The following is a 23,188-nucleotide window of genomic DNA, read 5'->3' on the forward strand; positions in this document are numbered from 1 at the left end:
TCCTTAGTATGGCACCTGAGACCCAGCTTGACTTCTCTGAACCTGGCAGGCTTATTATATCATGGATATTTTCTTCTCAATTCCTAATTAATTTTATTTAGGTTGATAAGTATGACTGACTTAAATACAAGTTAAGTTTGGATTATGGTGGAAAGATGGTAGATGGGTTTTATTTATGCTGACTGGTAGGGGGAACAACTTGGAACAGAGAAGACACAGTGAGAGCAAGGGGCTCAAGCCTGACTTCTGTGCTACTGCGGAACCTTGCTTGACTGTCAGTTACACAGAGAAAGCCAATGGCCCAAACAGATGCATCCCCAGAGAGTTCTCTGGCCCTAGTTTTTTTTTTTTTTTTTTTTTTTAATTTTTAATTTTTTAAGCCGCTTTGGGAAACAGGTACTAATAACCACCAGTTACCTTTCTCTCATTTTCCATGTAGAGGAAGAAGAAGTAGCTGTTCAAAGATCTTAGGCCAGGCTTTCAAAAACAAAGTGTTTAATGTGGGAAAGAAAACTCCATCGACTAATCCTAGTGTGGGAGTTGAATGAGTGAGCTAACAGAACCTCTTTCTCCAGCAGCCCTGTCCCCAGGGGTGTTCACTGCTCAATTCTACTTGAGGAGACTTCTTCACAGATTCAAAGGACCCTTCCATGAAACTGGTGCATAGCCAGCTTCTGTCTGATGTGATTATTAAAAATTGTTAAAGTAAGATTATTCTTAAAGCATTAGATTAGTTGGGAAGTTAAAAGAACATTTGTGTTCTTGCTATTTAATCTTCGTGTATTTGGCATTTAACTTTTGCTTCTCACTTTGAAACCCACTGCCTTTAAATTGCAGGAGCAATGCTTTGAGAATATTATGTGGCAGGGTGTTTACAGAATTGCCGCTTCTTGGGTGGCTGTGGTGTATGCCTGGTGATTAACACCGTAGTTAAGGCATGGCACAGGACCAGCATTACACATCTTAACACGTTTTCTGGTTGGAAGGGGGATTTACCAAAGTTGTGCAAGAACTTCACAGTGGTTGAAAATATGTGTATGATTGTTTTAAAACATAAAACTACAACATGAAATGTTTACAAAATTGAACTATTCAAGATTTTTAGAAACCTGAAAAAGCAAGATCATATTTTCTATTATAATGGCATCAGCAACCAAAATAATAAAATCCGTTGTACTTCAACCAACATGTCTGCTAATTATTTTAAGATTATCGTTTGACCCATTTGCTGACAAAAAAAAAGAAGGAGGAGGAGCCAGGCGGTAGTGGTGCACACCTTCAATCCCAGTATTTGGCAGGCAAAAACAGGCGGATCTCTGTGAGTTTAGAGGTCAGCCTGGTCTAAAAGAGCTAGTTCCAGGATAGGATTCAAAGCTAAAGAGAAACCCTGCCTCAAAAAACTTAAAAAAAAAAAATCCAAAATGAATGAGATTAAAGGTAACTGGAAAAAATGAGGGGGGGGGGAGGGAGGAAGGGAGGGAGGGATGGAGGGAGGGTGGGAGAGAGAGGGGGGGGGAAGGGGTGTGTGTGACAGATATTGAGATAAGAAGGTCCTTGCTGTCTACAACAGGACAATTTTGATGGAAAGACATTTTCAGTGGGTTAATACTAGGAATGTGTATGTTTGTACTATATTTGTGTGACTGAGTTCGATGGTTAGCAATGGAAAAATGACACTTTGATTCTATGCTAAGAGGAAAGGTTTATGATTCATAGGGGAAAACAGTTTGAGACTCGGACATCTATAAAGACAAAGATTATTTTCCTGAAATTGTTTTTTTTCAGCGAGTACATAAAATGCAGGAGGGTGCATCAAAAGCATTTCGAGAGGTAATCATCTCCAGCCCTGAAGGAAAGCAGCATGTGGACACTTTAGAGCATGCGCCCGCCCTGAGCACCAAGGCTGTTCATACATGCCTTGGATTTATTTTTGGCACTACAAAGTCAAATGTGTTTTAAAAAAAAATATTATTTTCTTAATTTGTTTTCTGTAGGCAAAAATATCAAAAAAAAAGCATAAAATGATCTCAGGGAAAAAGCAAACCACAGGAAGAAGCTGCCACGTGACGTGTTTGACTTCACAAAGGAATCTTTACTGGATTAGAGCCTTTCAAGCCTTCATCATTGAGGATGTGAAATTCTAGTCCAGAAACACTGCCAGCAAACTGTGCCTTAATCACAGACGCTGAATACCGAAACAGGACGCGTCTTCCTGCGTCCTTACTTGAGGATTACAGACTGGCCACTCACTTGCAATTATGCCAATCACTTGCTGTGCAAGCTGAGAAAACTCTGGGGCTGTGGGGAGAGCCAGGGGCACCAAGCTGAGTTCACCAGATGAAAAGTTCCATCGCCGGCACGCCTCCACGTCCTTGGTCTTCAGGGAATGGCTGAATTTTATATAAAGCCTATTTATAAACCCCTGAAAGTGATACTTGCATTCATCTCGCAATGTGACATCATCTCATCAATAATTTAGGCCTAAGAAATAGATTCAAGGGACTCTGAAGGAACCTCACACATGGAAGCACAGAAACTGTCCAAGTCCTCTTACCTTGCTCCTTGATCTGGCGAATCTGCTTCACGGTTTCTTTTAAGATTGCACATTTGTCAGGTTTGAAGTTGAAGTTGTCGATATCATTAAAATTTGCAAAAATAAGCTCTGCCAGTTCTTCTATGTACTTATTTTCCTGCTCACGATTACGTTTCTCGGTGCTCCTTTTGGGACTAAGAAGGAATGTGGATTATTTGAGGAACGCTGCTGTAAGAATGACAAACATGCTAAACTACTACTAACATGAACACAGACAGCAAAGCTGCCCATTAACTAAAGCAGTTAAGACCAAAGGTATAAAACGTCCTAGAGGGTTGGATGCTTTTAAAAATTCTCTTTGTCCTGTGTGGGGCTGTTCCCGGATGTGTTTCATCCCCCAGCCTCGCACAACTCGGTCAGGGTGGTCTACCATTGCTGTGCCTAGCACTGCACTTACTGCCAGACAGGGAGCGGGACTTTGAAAAGGTAAGGAAGGGGGGTTATGTTAATAGAAATTCAAATTTTACTTAAGATATGATTATGAGGTGGGAATTAAAGTTAATTAACATAATTATAATTGGAGTACATGGATTTCAATAACTTTTTTTATAAATATAAAAGGTAATAAAACAAATCTTTATTTCTTTAGAATGTTTGCAATCCAATCAGAAAACGTATCAAGTCCTAGTACAGTTTGGAGCAAAGTGCAAGTGACCCAGGGCTCCATGTTAACTGTCCAGACCAAATGACCAGCGAGTGCAAACAAATTTTAAAAAATCTTAAAAGTTCAGCTGATCTTTAATGGATGACGAAAAACATCAAAATTGGCAAAATCTTCTCATCTGAATCTGACAGAATAACAAAACTCCAAAGATCCTCTTGAAAACAATACAATTACTTGTTTAAGCACATAATGACCTCCAACACAATACCAAAGGGAAGAAACTTGAGTCGTTTAGTTTTTGCATTTAACAACTTATTTATGTAATATTAATTTAAAAATTTGTAAATCCGGGGTTCTCATGTTAGAGTATAAATAATAGTTTTAGTTTCCTAAGTTAATTAAGCTATGATTTTTACACAATTCTTCCCTTATAGTGGGTTCCATGATTTCCACAAGATTACCCAGTGAATTACTGCAGGGCAGAGCAGGGCAGGGCAGAGGGTCAGGGTTTTCTATGACTCGTTTCTGCCTGTGCACCTTGTTTATTAAACACAGTTTTAGGAAGAAGGTGGCTGAAAGGCTTACAAGAGTCCAGTTCCCATGCTGGCTCCTCCCCTAGTCTTTCCTGGGCTGGGAAAAGCATAAATGAGGAGGTGAGAAAGGGAACTGGGTTACAAAGATCTTAAGAGATCACAGGGAAGGGCTTCCCTTCTTGCTAGCATAACCAGGGGCCCCAAATGAGACAACGCAGCTGCTAGAACTGCTTTCTCCCCAGGGGGCTCAAAGCATGAAGGGAAAGCTGGGAACTCGCAGTAGGCAGAGCCAGAAGCAGGTGGAGTGTACAGAAGTCCTGGGGACCCTGAGGCACAAATGCCTGCAGCAGGGCTGCTGTGTGTAGGCGGAGTTAGAAGGACCTCCCTAACCTCATTAGCGTCGCTCACAATCTATAGAAGTGCTGTTGGTATTTCATTGTAAAGATAATTTGAAATATTAGTGTCTGAAAAAGCTCTCTTTGTGGTTTAAAGGAGAAATGCACTCCCCGTGTGCTCAGGCCTTTGAATACCTGGCCCCAGTTGTTGGCACTGGTGAGGATATGGAGGAGGTGGGGTTAGGAGGAGGTGCCTTTCAGAATGAACCCTGTGCTCCACTTCTAGTTTGTGCTCTCAGCTCCCTGCCCGACCTGCCTCCCTGCCTGATGGACCTTGTTCCTCTGGAAAGGTAAGCTGTATGAACTCTTCCTTTCATAACGCTTTCAGTTGTGGTGCTTCAACATGGCAACAAACCATAAATAACACTCTTCTCACTTCCTTACTGCATGGCTCTAATCTACCAAACTGTGTGCCAACAATCACTGGTGCCCTACACCACAAACGCAGATGCTTCTTCCTCTTCCAATTCGTTGTTTTTCACTAAAGGGGCAGTATACTCTAAACAGTTTTTGAACTGTGTCTTTTCGCTCTCATCTTTTGGGATAGTATCTAACTATATATGTAGCCTAGCTTGGTCTTGAATTCCTCCTGCCTTGGACTTTGGGGCTGTGCCCCAATATTTTAGGAGGCTTCTAAACATACTAACCTCATTGTCTATCACAGTTTCACTGTGTTCCAGGGTACACACCATCAACTTAAAATGTTCTCAGCAAAAAGTTTTTCCTCATCTTTTATGAATCTAAGCGAGGTTGAAATGAGTAACCTTACTACACCTTCCGCACTCTGCATATACAGATGCCATCCTGAGGAAATCAGTCATTCACAGAGGACATGGATTTGTGGTTGTGATAGTGCACATTAGCCTATAGCAAAGTTGGCTTAGCAATGCTACCCCAACAGGGCAAGAGGCACAGCTTGTTTTAGCACTGTTTCAGCCACTGAAGAGCCACAATTTGCTTTCAACTCAATAACTGGATTTAATACTTCATGTCATTAAAAAATAAGAAAAATAAGAACTCAGCATCTAACTAACATCAAATCTTTTCATTACATAATTTATTTGTTACAACATTCTGTGACCTAATAGAAAAGAAAATATGGAAAACTCGAAGATTATAACAACAAACTGATTATAAGAGTAAAATACACAAGGAACAGTACACAAGTATATGGAGGAATTTCCTTAAAAAATAATCCATATGTTCAAAATTTAAACCATTACATATACAAAAATTTCACTGTTAAAGAGAAAGAAAAGTCAAGCACGATATTTAAATTGAGAGTAAAATCAATGCTTAGATAACGAAGAAGCATGCACAATGCTTTACCAGGTAACAGTTTTTTCTGTAAACAATAGTCTAACCTGGGTCCAAGCTGGTCAGTACATTCCTTGCGTTTTCTTGTCTCTGCCCTGGATGGGTCAGAGGTGTTTTCTCCCATCCCACTCATCTTGAACACATATCAGCAGCTAAAACAGAGAACAGGTGAAGGGGAATGAAGAGTACGATAAAGTATCACATTGTTTTGCCAATACTTAAGGAACTTTGACTTCAATCAGAAATTTGACAACATGTTGTTTTAATATATGTGTGTGTATAATGTAAAATTAAAGTCGCTTTTTCCCCGTTCTTTCTGAAATGATGCTTAAGAGCTAAGCAAATGGAAAGGTTAACACGTAAGAAATGAACCCTCCTACCTCACTGAGCTCACCAGCATCATGAGCTGTTCTCTGCCAGCTTGGGTCAGACTACAGCCTCCAGTTCCGAGGGTGCTCGGGCACCATGGAGATGAGAGGTGTTGTAAGGGGTTCCTCCCTGCCTGTTTATAGTTGGTCAATATGGAGTGACAGACAGCTGGAGGAGTTAGTGGGAGGGTTCCAACGTAATCCTGGCAGATTTGATCCCCTTGTAGTGGCCCTGCACAAGGCCTCTAAAGCAGTGCCTCTCAAATGAAAATTTTTCCTGCCTCCCTCAAGGTTCAAGGCTCTACCTCCAGCTCCTTCCTCTTCCTCTCTTGGCAGTCCATGTCCCTCTTAAGTCTCCAAAGATGGCTTCCTTTCTCACATTCCGCTAGACTGACTTTCCTTCACTTAGCAAGTCCAGTCACTATCACCAAAGGACAAATGTGACTGAGGTATATAAGGATAAAATGACAGTTCTAAAAGAGATAACGCCTACAGTTTAGAGAAAAACACTTAAGAGTTACTTAAGAGGTTTAGTGCCTGCTTGATAAAGGGAAAAAGCACAGCTCAGAAGTTGGCATTTACGCCTTTTCTAGAAACCCATTCTATGCTCCTTCTCCTTCATGCTGAATGTCTGCTGCCCTGCTTTACTCCTCTCTAGATTAGGAAAAGATGGTGAGAAGGCAAAGAACCTCAGAAAGACACCAGCAAGAGCAAGGAAAAAAAAAAAAAAAACCAAGTTGGGTTAAAGAAATCAGCGGAGAACGTCTAGGCATCACGGTCACCTACCAGTCCAACTGTCTGCAGTCTCCTTGGGTGTAATCCCAGACCTCATTCTCAGTGGCCTCACAGTTACTGCCCCGACCACTGTTCTGACCCGGTGGGCAGTCGGGCCAGTTGTTTTCTCTCTCCCCCTATCTTTTTGAGAGTCATGTGTTTTACAGAGCCAATTGTTTTTAGGGAGTCAAAATGAAGAAATGCTGCATCAGCACGAGGGAGGCGACACCAATGGAACACTCAATTCGGGAGGTCACATGGAAAGGACAATCTGAGAACTGATGCCTGAGCTCCCCGCGGGCGGGCAAGCGGGAGCAATGTAACCAAGCCTCAAGGTCCAACTCTCTGCTTAGTTTTTTGCAGAGTAAGAACTCTATTTAGTTAATATTCGTTTAGTACATATGCTATGTACTAAAGCTTACAGAGTCAAAGCCCGGCTATGAAACCTCTATTGCCAAGCAGCCATGCGCTAGCCTTTAAGCCCAAACTTTACCACCTGGTTAGCCATGACCTTAAGACGCATTGCTACTTGCACATTAATGATGTTCTGCAAAATGGAATTACCACTGACACCCACAGTAAAATTGCCCCAAGAAGGGGCAGGGCCTGGAACTTACAGAAAGCCACTGCTGAGGCCCTGCCTCTTCCCTGACTTGCCTGTCACCTACTACAGGCAGAGGCCCGAGGGAGAAGTAACAAGATCTGAACTTCTGTGCATGATGCGATGGTTCTTTCACTACTTTTCTGTTACTGTAGATGGCCACGGTGGTGGGGAACCGAGGGAGTGTTGCTTAAGACAGGGCAAAAGGAATTAATTCCTATACAGGCAACACTCCAACACGTACAAACAGCCCTTACTATGTGGCATGTGCTTCTGTACTGAGATTTAAGAAACACCTGCTTGGGCTGGGGACCCAGGCCACTATGGGAGGTACAGGAGACAACATGCCACGAACATTCATTTTTACTAATGTTTTCTGAACCATAATTCCCAAGATTTTACTTATCACCATACAAGGAAGAACCTCACATCTAGCAAACTTCCAAAAAACTATCCAAGGAATTCCCATAGAATTGGTTGTGAACAAGTCATCAAAACACAAGTATGATTCAAACAAAGTATAATCTTCACTAGATAGCAAGAACAAGCCCCCCCCCCACATAGGTAGATACAGGTGATATTTTATTTAAAATAAAACATATATAACTATCACCATGAATACTGACTCCCACCGCCAGAAAGCTCAGAGACCTCAACGGTTAGAATACGTGTTTGTTAGTTAGAGAATCTGTGTGGGATTGAACACTGGCTTTCCTGTTGCCCACCTTAAATTTACACACAATATCTAACGTCCATGAGTAGTCGACACTCACATATTTCCACAAAAGGACTTGAAGAGATGAGCGGATCAAGAGTGTGTGCATTCTGGCCCAAGAGCAGTAAAACCCAGGGAGTACACTTCTGTATCTTATTTGTACCTTCTCCAGATTAACTTAAAAACACTCTATTTGTACCATTAAAACAGCTTTTGATTCTGCTGGGTGGTGGTGCACACACCTTTAGTCCCAGCACTCAGGAGGCAGAGGCAGGTGAATCTCTGTTAGTTTGAGGCAAGCCTGGTCTACAGAGCAAGTTCCAGGACAGCCAGGACTACACAGAGAAATCCTCTCTCAAAAAAAAAAAAAAAACAAAAAACAAAAAAAACCAAAAAACAAAAAACACCATCATTTGTTTCCTCCTGAGTTTACTTATATGCTAATCTTTCCTTTTTATTATATAATGGTTCCTTAAATACATTTCCTCAGCATATAAAAGTTTCTACATTTTGAACACAATGGTTCCTGGCTCATACATTTTTTTTTTCCGTGTAATTTCCCTAGGTTACATCTCTCAAGTACACAAATCCATCTGCCTTTACATTGCAGAGGGAGAGGAGGGACAGCAAGTCAAAGAGGACCACCTGACCATGCTCCATCTCTCTGGGAGAGGCCACGGTGGCCACACATTCACTGCCAATCATTGATGGTAAATAAGGATCCCTACCCCAAGGAAGGGAAGTGGGAAGTTTCTAGCTGAAGCAGGAGGAGGGCAAGGAGGAGTGTGTCCTGAAGCACACAGGCTTGTGATCTGTTCTTTAGTGGGTTAGACAACATGCAAGCCTCAAGAGTCAGGGTTTAGAACAGCTCTGTGGATCTCTGAAGCAGGGGACTCTGGCATTTTCCATGCCCCATGTGCCCAACATTTTACCTGTAGAATGTGGCAGAGCCAGGTGAGTTCACTGTTTTCCTCACCACTCAAGATACTTGGCAGAGTAGAAATGCCATAGGCAGATGACATAGATAAAATCTCTGTCTTCAGGCTTACATAAGAATACCAGAAGCAAATAAACCACATAGAGACGAGTTCTAATGTATTTTTGTAGATCGAAGTTGAAATTAATTTCCAATATAAAAGCAGGAGGTGGACAATACTCAAGGCACATACTCTGGAGTGGGTAAGCAAGTGAGCCTGCGCATTTCTACATGTTTTCAACATGCTTGAGACTGTTCATGTAAATCACAGAAATGGATCATGCCACAAGAAGAGGTAGCTGAGGATAATTACAGTGAGTGAGAGCAAACCGGTTTCTACCAGATGACAGCTGCAGTGAAGGACAAGCCTGGAGAAGAAGTTGTTATCTGTCCACTCTTGTTATCAATAGTCACACAATAGCAGTGCTTTCACTGTGATGGAAAGTCTTTCCTCCCATTCCTTGATATCAGATTGAATGTACTTGATAGAAGAAGAAAGAGCCACAAAATTCAGCAAGCTTCGTCTTTTAAAAGTAGCAATATTCTGGGAGGGAGGAACAATGTCCACAGTCAGGTTCTCAGCAAATAACAGAAAACAATATAAAATGTCCAATCTCAAGTCAATTAAAGAATGCACTCTTTTCTTCATGGAACTCATCCATCTAACTTAGAAGGCCGCAAAGCGGCTGCTTGCAAAACAGCCTTGCAGCCTTAGAGCTAGTTAATCACCCGGAATCCATGCAAGCGATAAAGTGCACTTTATCTCTTATCAGCACAGGCCATCTTCCAAACAAGGCCTGTAAAACTGTCAGATTTATTATATGCTGAACAAATTCAGTTAAAGGATAATATCCTTGCTTAAATCCACACAGAATAAAGTGGTCAAGCACCAGGACTTCTCCCGGTTCTAAAAATAAAGTTTTAGAGTTGGGCCCCTATTAAGTCCCCTACTTTGAGATGGAATTCACAAGGAATTTTTCCTGGGGCAGAGACGATATACCAAAACAGCTCCTTTTATCCTCCCCGCAAGGCTTGCTTCGTCTACAAGGTATTTCCAACCATTTTTCTCTGTGTAGCCCTGATTGTTCTGGAACTCACTATGTAGGCTAGGCTGGCCTTTCCTGCTTCTGAACTGGTTCTCGATTTTCTGAGACAGCCTTATACTCTGTAGCTCACATAAGACTTGAACTCTCAAGTCCTCCTGCCTGTCTCCTGAGTGCTGGGGACAAACTTTCTGAAGACTAATATAATAAACACTCCAGCATTACAAAAGCACATATAAACGAGCACGTCTCCATCCCTACTCTGTAGAGACCCCATTGTGCAGAAACTCACTGCGCTTCCCTAGTGTATCAAGTTATGTGAAAACAGCTGATTCTCAGTTCCCAAAAGTTCCTCCCTCAGGGTCTATCTACTATGTTCCAGGGGGGAGATTCTCTGTATTATACAAACTCAGAATTCTTGGCTATTCTCTGATACATCTAAGGAAACACAGTATCTAATACTTGAATGACCAAAACATATTGTTTGGCTGTGGATACTGGGAAAGGCAGAGGAAAGGAAGGATAAGTATTTTGGAAATACCTGCTTCCAAGTAGTGTTCATTGCTCAAAATTATCCCAGGCAAACCATTCTGGTAAGATGCTAACTTTTACCAAAGGTTAAATAAACATTCATTCAAATGTAGTAAATATGCAGATTATGCAAAAATATTTTCCGATTTATACGAACAAAACAACATGACAGACAGAAATCAAACTGAAGCACTCCTGGACATGGGTGAAAGCACACAGAAAACCTCACTCTTTCTTCCACCTGGACCGTACAAAGAGAGAACACCATATAATATTTCAAACTATTTTAGCTAGTAAAACGGTATATTATTTTCCTATAAGGGGTATTACTCCTTTTATTGGAACATAGGAATCCTTTAACCTCATCTCATACAATATACGGTCATTCCAGATTTCATATAAAATTTCAATTTATCTAGGATGTCAGTTTACCTACATGTTCAGACTCACAAAACTACACAGCAATGCTTGCAGTGACAACTGTTAGCTTGCAAAGGTTTAGAAGAGTCACTTCTAAAGAGTGCAGGATCAAAGACAACAGAGTCTCAGAGTGACCTGACTGGTTTCCAGAAACACACTGGATATATTTGCCTTTATGAGGAACATGGTCGTCAGGCACACATCGGCCTCACCAGACATCACATCCCACAACTACTCTCCAAGAAGATGACTTCAGTGACCACCTTCTGCAGGCCGGGTCCTCTTCCACACGACAGGAAGAATACTGTCTAAGTAAACGTTTAGGATAAAATTTTCTTCTCCTTAGTATACTTTGCGCTTAGATTCACTTTTGTACATGGCCTTAACGTGGTCTATTAGACAGTGACTAGAAGACATATTGTGCTTGCTGATTGAAAGCCAATAAGACTCATGAATTTTTTAGTGAAGACACTTCAAGATGCCATTGGGAAGACAGCAATAAACACATTAGGCTGCAAAGGCAGCAGCTCTCTAACGTACACCATGATAAACAAATGAATGGCTTCACTCATGTTCACTGGCGACACAAATAATTCGGTATGACACTTCCATTGTCTACATGGGGATGGCAAAATTCATTACAGAATATGTAAGTGGGGGTGCAGTGGGGGCAGAGAATAGCCAGTGTGATGTCAGTATCGGTTTCTGCTTTCTGGGTCCTCACGGTTTGAGTTCCTCAGTGCGGGCATTCCCAGGGCTCCTTGAATCCGCAGGTCACATGAGCTAATACAGCCAGAAATAGCAAGATGAGGTTTTAATAAGGGCTCGGATGAGAAAACATGAAAGAGCATCATTCCCTGCATGCCATAAGCCCTTGTCTTCCGACTACAAGGGGGTGCCTGTCTCCAGTTAACGTATGAGAATCAAATTTCTTCTGAAGGCTTAAGCACGTACTCTAGAAAATATCAGCAAAGAACACTGGAAGTGGAAGATTCATGTTGAACTTTTATAACTTGTCCAAGGTAAAATTCAATTATCTTTCTTTATTGTTAACATCATTTATAATTTCTTTATGAGAATTAAAAGGCTTCCTATTTTATGTGAGAAACTGACTAAAATGAGAAGGGCAAGGCAGCCTGAAGCACTCTAAAGCATTCTTACGAAGTTCCTCTCTCGCCCTTTTATCTCTTTTAGGTTGATATTTACTTAGGAGAGGGCAGGTTGCATGTAGATACTTTGTGTACCTCCGTCTTAGGGTTTTTAATGCTGTGAAAAGAGGCATCATTACCACGGCAACTCTCATAAAAAAAAATATTTAATTGGTGTGGCTCACTTAAGAGTTTCAGAGGTTCAGTATGTTATCAACATGGCGGGAAGCATAGCCATGTGCGGCAGATGTGGGGCTGGAGCTGAGAGTGTCACATTTAGGGAACCTTGAGAAAAAGATGCCTCAAAGCCCGCCGCTACAGTGACACACTTCCTCCAATAAGGCCATACCTCCTAATGATGCCACTCCCCCTTTTTCTTTCATAGCACCACAACCTCACTTTGACTGAAGTCTTCTTGAGATGGATGTATACATGCCTTGTAGCAACTAACTTCTCTGATCTGTTTCCAAAAGTAACAAAGTTCGACTCAAACTCAGATGTGATTTCAGTAACTGGCATTGTTTGAGCTTCTTTATATTCTTCTGGGTAAGTTCCTATGAAAACAAATGCTTACCACCACTTCAAAGATGAAGAAACTGAGGCAAAGAAAAGCTCATGTATCCTGAGCAAGGCGCATAAGTCTCAGAGTTCAAGAGGCAGGAGAGATGGCTCAGAGGTTAAGAGCATTGGCAGCTCTTCCAGAGGTCCTGAGTTCAATTCCCAGCAACCGCATGGTGGCTCATAACCATCAAGAATGAAATCTGATGGCTTTTTTTTTTGTTGCATAGGCAAGCATGTAGATAGATAGAACACTTATAAGTAATAAATAATACAATTAAGTTTTAGAGTTCAAAAGTTAATCCAGTCAGGAGTGGCGGCACCAACTTTTAAACCTAGCACTTGGGAGGAAGAGGCAGGAAAACTCTGTGGGTTCCATTGAGTGCTACATAATGAGATCCTGTCTCAGGGGGAAAAAAGTTAATCCCATAGTTCCTCAATTCTCATTACTGTAATGTGGGCACTAAAGTATCCTGTTCAGAACATAAACATTTTGTTGAAAAGAGAAATTTACAAATTTGAATGTTATAAAAATTACTGTGTTTTAATCTAACTTAGTAAGAATGATTTCATCTGACAGGACCTTTCTTTTTTCACATACTTTCCAGCTATCCCGTCAGTAAACACACCAAACCCCACCACTGCTGTGCACAGCAGACACAAGACTGCAGCCCACGCCTGGGACAAGTCTTAGCTGCTGAGCTGGAGAGAAGGTGAGCATTGCTGTTCTTGCATTTAGTATGAAGTTACCAAAGTAAGTTATTAGACATTCTCCAGCACACAAGATCACTGAGGTTCACGTTTTCCCTGTAAAATCAGCTATGGTAACAGGCTGATTAAGAAGCCAGTTATCAAGGATAATTATAGAGAATGCTACATGCCACTTTAACCATTTTACTCTAAATACATAAGCCGAGTATCAGTCTCTACTGCTGGATCAGCACTCTCCTGCATAAATCAAATTCAAAGTGAAGAGGCTATGATTTCCAATTTTTGTTCATTTAAAAAGACCTAAGTGGTTTTTTTTGTTTGTTTGTTTGTTTGTTTGTTTTGCCAAGGTCTTACGATGTAGCCCTCACCTTGAGGAAGAGCAGAAAGAGGAGTGTCCGGGATTCACAACAGGGACCACAGGTCATGGGGCATCTGCTCTGTTAGCCCAGCAGTTCCGCCAGAGTTTACATATGGCTGCTGCACAGTAACACTGGAATGTTTGCATGTTCCACGTGTGAGGGAAGTGACAAAACAGACCAACCCACAACTCTCACTGTGATGGGCAGGTAAGGAGGGGACAGGAAGGCAGAGGGAAAGCAGGAGTGGAGCAACTGAAATGGAGTCAAGTGGGGGGGCTCAGGGAATCTTGATGGACAAGGAGAGCTGAGGCTTCTTACAGAACACTAAACTCAGGAGCAGAATATATGATACACTGTTACATCTGCAGTGGCTCAGAGCACACCCCAGGTGTTCATTCTGCTATGAGATTCCTAAATACCATGTCTTAGTGACCTGGGAAGTTACTAATTAGCCTCTTTGAACTTTAGCCTCTTCATTTATGATAATACAGACATTTTCTGCTTTGTCAGGGTATAAAACGGGAAGAGGTCTGGCACCCTAAGAGGGGTTTCTTAATAAATATAAAATATTTGAACTCAATAGCATGTAAATATTTATGAAATTGTCCAAGGTGTTAGTAAATAGAGTTGGAGAAGAAAATTAGTTTTTTCTATAAGAAAAGTTACTTCAATAGTAGCAATCAATTTTTTGATGAATCTAATTTTTATTCTCATTTCTACATGCTCAAATTTTTCTTAAGAAAAAAAAAGGAGGGGGAGGGAAAACCAGTGAAATGGCTCAAAGAGTGCTTGTCATGCTGGCCTCTTGGCCTCATTTTGATTCCCAGAACCCATGTCTGAGTGGAAGGAGAGAGCCACTTGTGACGGTTGGTTTTATTGTGAACTTGCCACAAGGTAGAGTCATCTAAGCAGGGATACTACTAGTCCTCTGACGTCCACATGCTTATTGTGGCACTCATGTCTAGCGTGTGTGTGTGTATGTATGCAAGCATATTTATGTGTGTGTATATGTATGTATATGTAAATGTATGTGTGTATGTGTGTATGCATATATGTGTGTATGTATATGTAAATGTATGTGTGTATGTGTGTGTATGCATATATGTGTGTATGTGTATGTATATGTAAATGTATGTGTGTATGTATGCATATATGTGTGTATGTGTATGTATATGTAAATGTACATGTGTATGTGTGTGCTTTATGCATCATACTCACTTATTCTCTACCTCTCTCTCTTCCCTCTCTCTGATACTATAAGCAAACTATAGAGTTGCCTTGGCCATGGTGTCTCTTCACAGCAACAGAATAGAAACTAAAACACATTTCCTTCTCTGCACCAAAGTCTAGGGTACCCGCCTGGCACTCTCCCCTAATAAAGACAACTCTGCTGGGCCACAGCTGGGCCCACATCACTGCCCCCCACCCCACTTCCCTCCACTCCATAAAAATTTTCATCTCTAACTCTTCTCCCTGGTTCTTTACCACTAACCAAACAAGAAAAGAATTCAAGCATGCTGTAAGGAAAAGCATAGGACCCAAATGAAAGCAAACACTGTTTCCATTCCTGGGTAAAACATGTGCAAGAATCAAAACAGACTTTTGATTCTCTTTTTCCCTGTCCTTCCACACAATGATAAAAAGAGCCCACTCCACCCCCCCAAAAGCCAAGCAAGCAAGTAAGCAGGCAAGAAAGCAAACACACAAAAACAAAAAAACCAAATACTTTATGAGGCCCCTGGACTCATTTTCTTGCTCCGCCCCCCCCCCCACCAGCCCTACAAACTTTCTTCTCGCTGTACCATCACCACAAACCTCAACAGCATGTCGTTCAAGGCAATGATTGCCACTAAAAGGAAAAAGGCATAAAGCCTGCTGGCTGCATTTGTATCCAAAAGGCTGAGGCAGGAGAGTCAAGAGTTTAGACTTAATTTGGACTATAGTTTAAAGTAAAGCAACTCTGGAGCGGCAGGGCAGCCCCCTCATCCAATCTAGCCTTACAGAAATAATTTGTATTTCCATATAACACAAACTTAGAGAATGGCTCACTAATAATTAACATGATTTGAAACAAATTAAATTCATAACTTTAAAGAATTTTCAGATGATCAACAACAACAAATGAGTCAAAAAGCTGAACTTGTACCTTCAAATAGAGAAGGTAGACCCCATGCCTAATACATGTAGGCCTCTTTGCTTCAAGTCCCAGTAAGCCCCACATACCAAATTAACCACATTCTAAGCTTTTCTTAGCAATTTTCAGTTCCAGTTTCAAAGCTGAGAAACGAACAGCTGTGAGCAGGTGCAGGGTCTCTACTGTAACAGCACATCTAGTCGTAGAGAACAACAGCACAAAGCTCACAGCTCCAGAATAAACATGCAACTGGACTCAGGAACGATAATAGTCTTTAATTACCTCCAGGAATGAACATAAACTTAAATCCAGAAGAACTCGAACGGTGCCACAAATGACAAATTTGACAAAAAATGACAAGGCCATCTGAAGAAACCGTGGGTGGTGTCTGGGTGCTGGGGCCTGAGCATCCCTGGGAAAGGTGAGCAGACTCCAGGCCAGACTTGCCATGACAAACTGCGGAGAACAGCCTTCGGCCTCCCATACCTTTGCTGAGGCTGAAGACCTATGGGTGATCCTCATATCTATCTAACCCAGAGCCTTCCTCTCTGAGGGAGAAAGCAGGGAGAGAGAAGGAAGGGGCCGTGTACTCATTTAGTCCTTACAGGATAGTAAGTGTCAATGGTAGAGTCCGGCTAATCTGCAGGGCTTAACTGAGTGGTTTTTGTTAAACATGGCAATATATGAAGTAGAGATCAGGGTGCCGGGGCATGCTGCGGAGCACAGTGCTGGCACGGGTGATGGTTCTCGCACAGGGGGAAGGGCCCAAAGCCGAGCTGCTGGGACAAAACACCCAGGATCAGCTCAGTCCACACCTGTTTATCTTCTTAGTCTGTAAGGACTAGACCACACACGGTGGCCGTATCAACTGACACGCTTGCAGGAGCTCCCATCTCACAGCCAACACTGAGAATGACACCAGGAGTTTTGCTGGCTTAAAAAAAATCATAGTACAATTCTGCTTTACATTCTGATCAACAGTATGGAATGTTGACCAGAAGAATATTGTAGCTACAGTAAGCAGAAGTTGGCTAGACATCCATAGGATACTGTAGAGATGAAAGCAAGATGGCAGTCTGGTGCTGGAGTGATGGTCCAGAGATGTTGCTCAGAGAGGACCAAAGGTCAGTTCTCAGCACCCACAAGGTGGCTCACAGACATCCTTAGCTCCAGTTCTAGGAATTCAAAGCCTTATTCTGAACTCTATGGACACAAGGCTTGTGAATGGTACACACACATACACACAGGCAGACAATGATACACATGAAATGAATCTTGAAAGCTGGTTTCCTAGAGGTTCTCAAACCTGGACACTAAAGGAACTTCAATACAACACAGACTTCCTGGCTCCACTCCAGATCAGTTAAAACAGAATGGCTTAGTGTGGACCAGGGATCAGAAAGACAATGACTAGAACTACCGGCCAAGACAACAATGGGAATAAAGAGTTAAGGCCAGTGCAATAATACTCTGTGTCAATCAAACACTGGTTCATTTGGCTCTTCTGGCAGGCCACCTCTTCCCTGTAATACAGTTCCCTAGAAGTTGCTGGTTTCTTAGTATACAGAATAGGCAGGAGTTGGAGACTATACCTTCTAGTTCCTCATGGCAACTGTGAGGCCTTTGTTCAAATACTCTGCTCCTGTGAACACCTGATCCACCCACACTGTGCGACACTGTCTAAGTTTTTGTTGTTTTTGTCAATGCAAGCTAGAGTCATCTGAGAAGAGGGAACCTCAACAGAGAAACATCCTCATCAAAGCGGCCTGTAAGCAAGCATTTTCTTGATTAATGATGGATGTGGAAGGGTACAGAACACAGTGGGTGATGCTACCCCTAGGCAGGTGGTCTTGGGGTGTATAAGAAAGCAGTCAGAGCAAGCCATGAGCATTCTTCCATGGTCTCTATTCAGTTCCTGCATCCAAACTCCTGGTACTGAATGTCTTTCATGATATACAGGACTATAACAAAATTACCGCCATCCATCTACCTTCCTTTCGATGAGATTTGCCAGTATCCCACCAGCTATCCTGAAATTAGTCATTACTGTCTCCACAGGTCTTGGTCTGATCACACTTCTGATTTACTTTTACATGGTCACCTCTGATCTTCCTCTCAAATGTGTCCACTTGAATGTCCCATGTTCCCCTAGGCTCTAAAGAAACCGGTTTTCTTACAGTCTTTTCTGTATGACTGTCTTCAGTGTGGAGAAGCTTTTTCCATTTACTTCCTTCATTACCTTGCTGCCCTCACTTTCATGCCTCTATTCACAGGGTTTATCATACAACCCTCTGCTCCCAGAAGGGGAAAGCTGGGAACTGATAGGAATTCTACATGGTTATAGGGGAAAGCATCCCACAGATACCTCATGGTTTTTGAAACTGCGCTTAGTACTACCAGAAAACTGCTTCATCCTCAGGTCAGTCCCATCTAGTTTCCTCAGCTTTCACAGCTCCAGTATTCCTCAGTTGGCTGTGTTCTCTTAGGAAGGCAGGCACCATGCTCCTTACATTACTGGGATCTCAGAGGATGCCTGCGTTCTTCCACAGTACAATCTAAGCCCACTTCTACTTCCTATCTTCATGTTCTCCCAGACCTCACTATAAAAACTGTATGGAGAAGCATTTTCTACCTCCTCCTCTTTAACCTATATGCCAGGCACACTCATACCATATCTCCTAGTCTGGGGAGTGGGGGAAGAGTCCTCTGAGTCTGAATCCCTCTCTGGGCTCTATCAAGTCATGTACGAGCTTTTCTGCCACATTTACACCTGTCCAAACAACTGAGGTTACGCCCCCTCACCTCCAGTGTGCAGCCATCGACTTGTGCTTTGGCACTCCTTTCACTTGCTTATTTTGTAGCACCTCCAGGAGGGATATAGAAGTGATCTATAATCAAATTCAGTGTTATCTCGGCAATGACATATACGAATATTCACACCAAGTAGGACAAATGAAAATATAAACCATCTCACACTCATTTAGGACAGACTTAACAGCAAATAAATCAGGAAATCTTTCCATGTTCAGAATTTGCTGCATTCTGAGTCAAATACGGGAATGCAGGAGTACTGCCTAGTGCCACCACCTCCAGTAACTCCATGGTTCTGTCTCCTGGGACATTCAAATGCAAAACTTGTGTGTGAGGGTGACCTGGCAGCCAGGGCAGGTGCCCCTTCCTCCCGCCCTACTCTGTGTGCATCCTTCCTTAACTGCACTGGGTCAAAGAGCTGACCTTCCCCAAATAGAGGAGGACCAGTCTTCAGTTGAGCGGCTGGCTAGAAGCAAGCTCTAAAATGCCAAGCTCATAAACATCTGGACATTTAGTATTAAACACTGCTACTCTAGTGCAATATTCATAGTTATATCCCCCACAGCCTCAAGGAGCTCTCCTGGTTTTCTCTCCTCTCGGCCCTAACGTATTTAAAAGGTGTTTTCTGTCTATTTGGCTGTACAACTACTGCCCTACCTAACTCCACAGCATTTCCATCTTCAGGAAGAAAATCCATACTTAACATGTAGTTACTTTTTGCCCCATACTCAACCCAGCTACTGACAGCCAATGATTGGCTTTCTGTCTCCAATGACAGTCTGTATATCTTAAATAAATGCAGTCACACTGCATGTGGACCTTTGTGCATCATTTATTCATTGGTGCAATACTCTCAAGGCTGAGCAGCACCGCAACACGCATCAGGGATGAACACTGGCTTGTTTCTGCTTTTTGGTTACCGAATATAATGTTTCTTCCAGTTCTCTTGGATGTATAGTTGAGAAAGAAGTTAGTGGATCATGTTGGAAGCCCATGTTTAATTTGCTGAAGATGTATTAAACTGATGCTCAAGTGACTGCACTTGAATTTCCAACTAGCAACACAGGAACCTGACGACAGCACTCCTTTGCCAACAGTTGTTTTCCACTTCTTTCAGCAGTACAGCCAATATAATAGGCTTGAGCTGGGTTTCTCTGTAGCTTTGGGGTCTGTCCTGGAACTAGCTCTTGTAGACCAGGCCGGCCTTGAACTCACAGAGATCTACCTGCCTCTGCCTCACGAGTGCTAGGATTAAAGGCTTGTGACACCACTGCCTGGCCTCAAATTAATTTGGAAGATTTCCTAGTGAGTCAGTGTTGGTTTTAGGACATCTCTGAAAAACTAATCAATGCTGCAAAGTAAAAGCATAAATATGCAAAATAAGACAAATGTCCCTAAAAAGTCACTGACTCACTATGCTATTTCTGAGTGCTGCAGATTTAAGCTCCCTTGTTTTATAGCACAGCTATGGTTGCATATTTGTAAGCCACTGGGGGAACCTTTAAGACATGTGATCCGCAATTTCTCTTCTAGAGCCATGCCCCAAAGAGCAAAGCAGGATGTTAACAGACAATATACACACCACAACCAATGCAGCAACAACTGAGATGTCCACCCACAAATGATACAGAGAACATACAGACACACACACACACACACACACACACACACACACACACACCATATCACCTGAAGAAGAAATGAAGCACCGACAGCCTTAGACAGTGATGAACCACAGAATCTCCGGAAAATGAAAACTGAAATGGGGCACTTAACAAAATTCCACCTGGGCTGGAGAGATGGCTCAGTGGTTAAGAGCATTGCCTGCTCTTCCAAAGGTCCTGAGTTCAATTCCCGGCAACCACATGGTGGCTCACAACCATCTGTAATGGGGTCTGGTGCCCTCTTCTGGCCTTCAGGCATACACACAGAAAGAATATTGTACACATAATAAATAAATAAATATTAAAAAAAAATTCCACCCATGGGAGGTGCTTAGAGCAGCTACATACATGAAGAGAGAAGGCAGAAGAGAGGTATCAGAGCTTGGGGGGGGGGGAATGTCTGATGTGTGCAGTTTCTGTTTGGGATGATATAACTTTGGAAAAGTACACCAGCAAGGATTGCACAACCCTGTGGGTGTATTGATGTTACTGAATCATTCATTTAAAAGGAGGTAAAATAATTAATTTTATGTTACATGTAACTTGTTGCAACAAAATATTAAAACAAGACAAAACAAAAATACAAACAGATAAGCATAACAAGGCAGCTTCTAGGTCTATGAACCAGAGACTCTGCAGGTGTAGTTTAATCACCACTACTTTTCTTCAACCTTTCCAGGTTACGTGGGTGCTCTTTAGTGGCACAATCTAGTCCTAGGGTTTTCTCCAAATCTTTCTTCCAGCCTTACCTCCCCAACCTTTCACCACAAAATGTCTCCTCCTCTTCTCCATTTCTGCATTTTGGAAATAAGTCAACATAGTGGAGGCCATACGAGAAGAAAAGTGGTAACGTTACGTCTAGTTTGCTTTCTCCATCATTCCAGAACTTGGAGGGGATAAATCTGGCTATGAGCAAGAATGCCATTACCATGAAGAGAATGCACAGCTGCTGATGAGTGAACGCCCTCAATGACACATGGAGGCTATGAGTTCCTAATGTCATGTGCCAATAGTACTAAGGGCAGAACAATCTAACTATGGTGTGCAGCGAAAGGTGCACTCTTTGGAACGTGGCCTAATAAAGGTTTTGGGATAGAATCCCATTGATGATGACATCCTTGAGGCTTTATAGGAAAGAAAGGGACCAGATACACACAGATAGCATGGGCTCTGTTTCTTGGCATAGGGTGAGGCTCTGTAAAACCATTGACTTAAATTTTGGATCTTCTAAATCAGGAGCCAGAATAAGGCTCTTTTCTCTGCAAAGCTGACTTGACCATGAGAGCACTAAAAGTGGGACGGAGTACACAAGATCCTCATCGGAGAGTCTCGCAGACAGGCTCATCTCCAGGGACTCTGCATGAATGCGAAGGGGCTTACAACAAATCTTAGTAAGTGCTGTGCATTCCAGTGTTCCCAGCTGTCTGAATGTGGCTCCTCTGTGGTTTCCTACCTGCACAGACTAGCACTGCGATGAGTAAAGGACCTTGAAAACCAGCAAGGGAAGAGGAGAACACACGCACAAACCTCTGAGACCCTACACCTCCAGGGCTTTCCCACTTGTCAATCTCATGGCAATTCCATCTCTCTAGCAATTGGTAAAAGCCCGCATGGATATTCCTTCAGACCTCCTACCTCTGTAACACCCCTGCATAATTTCCATGAGCAAATGGTTCTTTTCAATGCAGATTAAACATCTTTTATAAAATGCTTTACTCCTAATATATGTTCAGAACGGCAGAAGTTAAGCTCGTCAAGCGCACAAACATGTAAAACAAAGCCACTTCAGCTTCACACTGTCTTCTCCTTGCCCCTGTGTTCATCCTCTCATTATTCTGGAACAAGTCATCCACACCAACTGATGTCCCGTATACAGCAATTTGATAGCAGAGATGCTGGAGTCAAATAGTCTGGGTGTAAATCCTGTTACCTATGTTTGGACGGACTACCCGATCTCTTTGTAGGACAGGCGTGGAGCAGTGATGTGAGGGCTGAGAGAAAGGACAGGAAGTGTAAGGCCAAGGAGCTGCAGGGTGAATAGTGCTCGGCTGACGCGTTCTTTTCACACACACGCACGCGCCCCAAAATCAAACAAACAAAATAAAAAAAAACACATTATTTTTTAAAAGCATTCGTAAAATTGACATAATACATAAAAATAAAAGTAAAATTAGAAAAGGCAAGTTAACAAAGATTATTTCAAAAGTTCTTGCTATCTGAAGTTTTGGTGCAAGATTTATCATTCATTTCAGCTAAATTCTAATGATGTACATATCTGAATAGATGCACACATGGCACACATTACCAGACTTTAGCCAACTAATTTACCACTCAGAGCTGACATCTAAGATGATGAAGCCAAACGCCTAGCTTCTAGCTAGGTAACCATTAAATTGTACCAGTGTTCCAGTAAGATTAAAAGGCAAGTACAGAATTTAGTCGTTTCATACAAAATCACTGACAAAACATGAAAGTAAGGACATAGTCCTTTTTTTTTTTAAATTAAAATATTACACACACTATTTGTACTATGATATTGGCGATTAAGCACTACAAACTTGAAAACGTGAGAACTGCTCGGGCTGTCCTGTGTCGAGGAAGCCATCATGTCAGGGAGCAACAGGTAAGTAAGCCCTTGCTGCTGAGCCTTCAGTGCCTTGAGAAACATGCTGGCTGTGATGCTTGCACTTGGTGCATTTTATATTCCCCAGGCTTCCTGCAAGTTAAACTGTTGAAAACAAGTACAGTGTGTTAATTCTGACTCAACTGTCTCTAAACTTTTACTTTCTCAGAAAACTGGAGTTCCTGAGGCCATGCTGGGTCTCACAACACTGGTATCAGCTTGGCTGTAGTTCCTTTTATCCATCTGCCCCACAAATTATACATGACTCCAGAAACGAAGCCCCTCAGCCCGACAAGATCAGGCCTGGTTA

General features: G+C 42.2%; 1 protein-coding gene across 7 annotated transcripts in view; it reads right to left on the minus strand.

Annotated features, from left to right (window-relative positions):
• Ncoa2 (nuclear receptor coactivator 2) overlaps positions 1–23,188 on the minus strand; it is a 221,667-nt gene that overhangs the window by 78,631 nt on the left and 119,848 nt on the right. For all 7 annotated transcript variants that reach the window (XM_057790277.1, XM_057790276.1, XM_057790271.1 and 4 more), the window contains 2 exons: positions 5,490–5,594; positions 2,555–2,727 (listed from right to left, as the gene is read on the minus strand). In XM_057790277.1, coding sequence (XP_057646260.1) covers positions 2,555–2,727; positions 5,490–5,575 — 259 coding nt within the window. In that variant the 5' untranslated portion in view covers positions 5,576–5,594. The remainder of the gene's footprint in view (positions 1–2,554; positions 2,728–5,489; positions 5,595–23,188) is intronic.

The sequence above is a fragment of the Chionomys nivalis genome, chromosome 16 (genome assembly GCF_950005125.1).
Source record: "Chionomys nivalis chromosome 16, mChiNiv1.1, whole genome shotgun sequence".
Lineage (NCBI taxonomy): Eukaryota > Metazoa > Chordata > Mammalia > Rodentia > Cricetidae > Chionomys > Chionomys nivalis.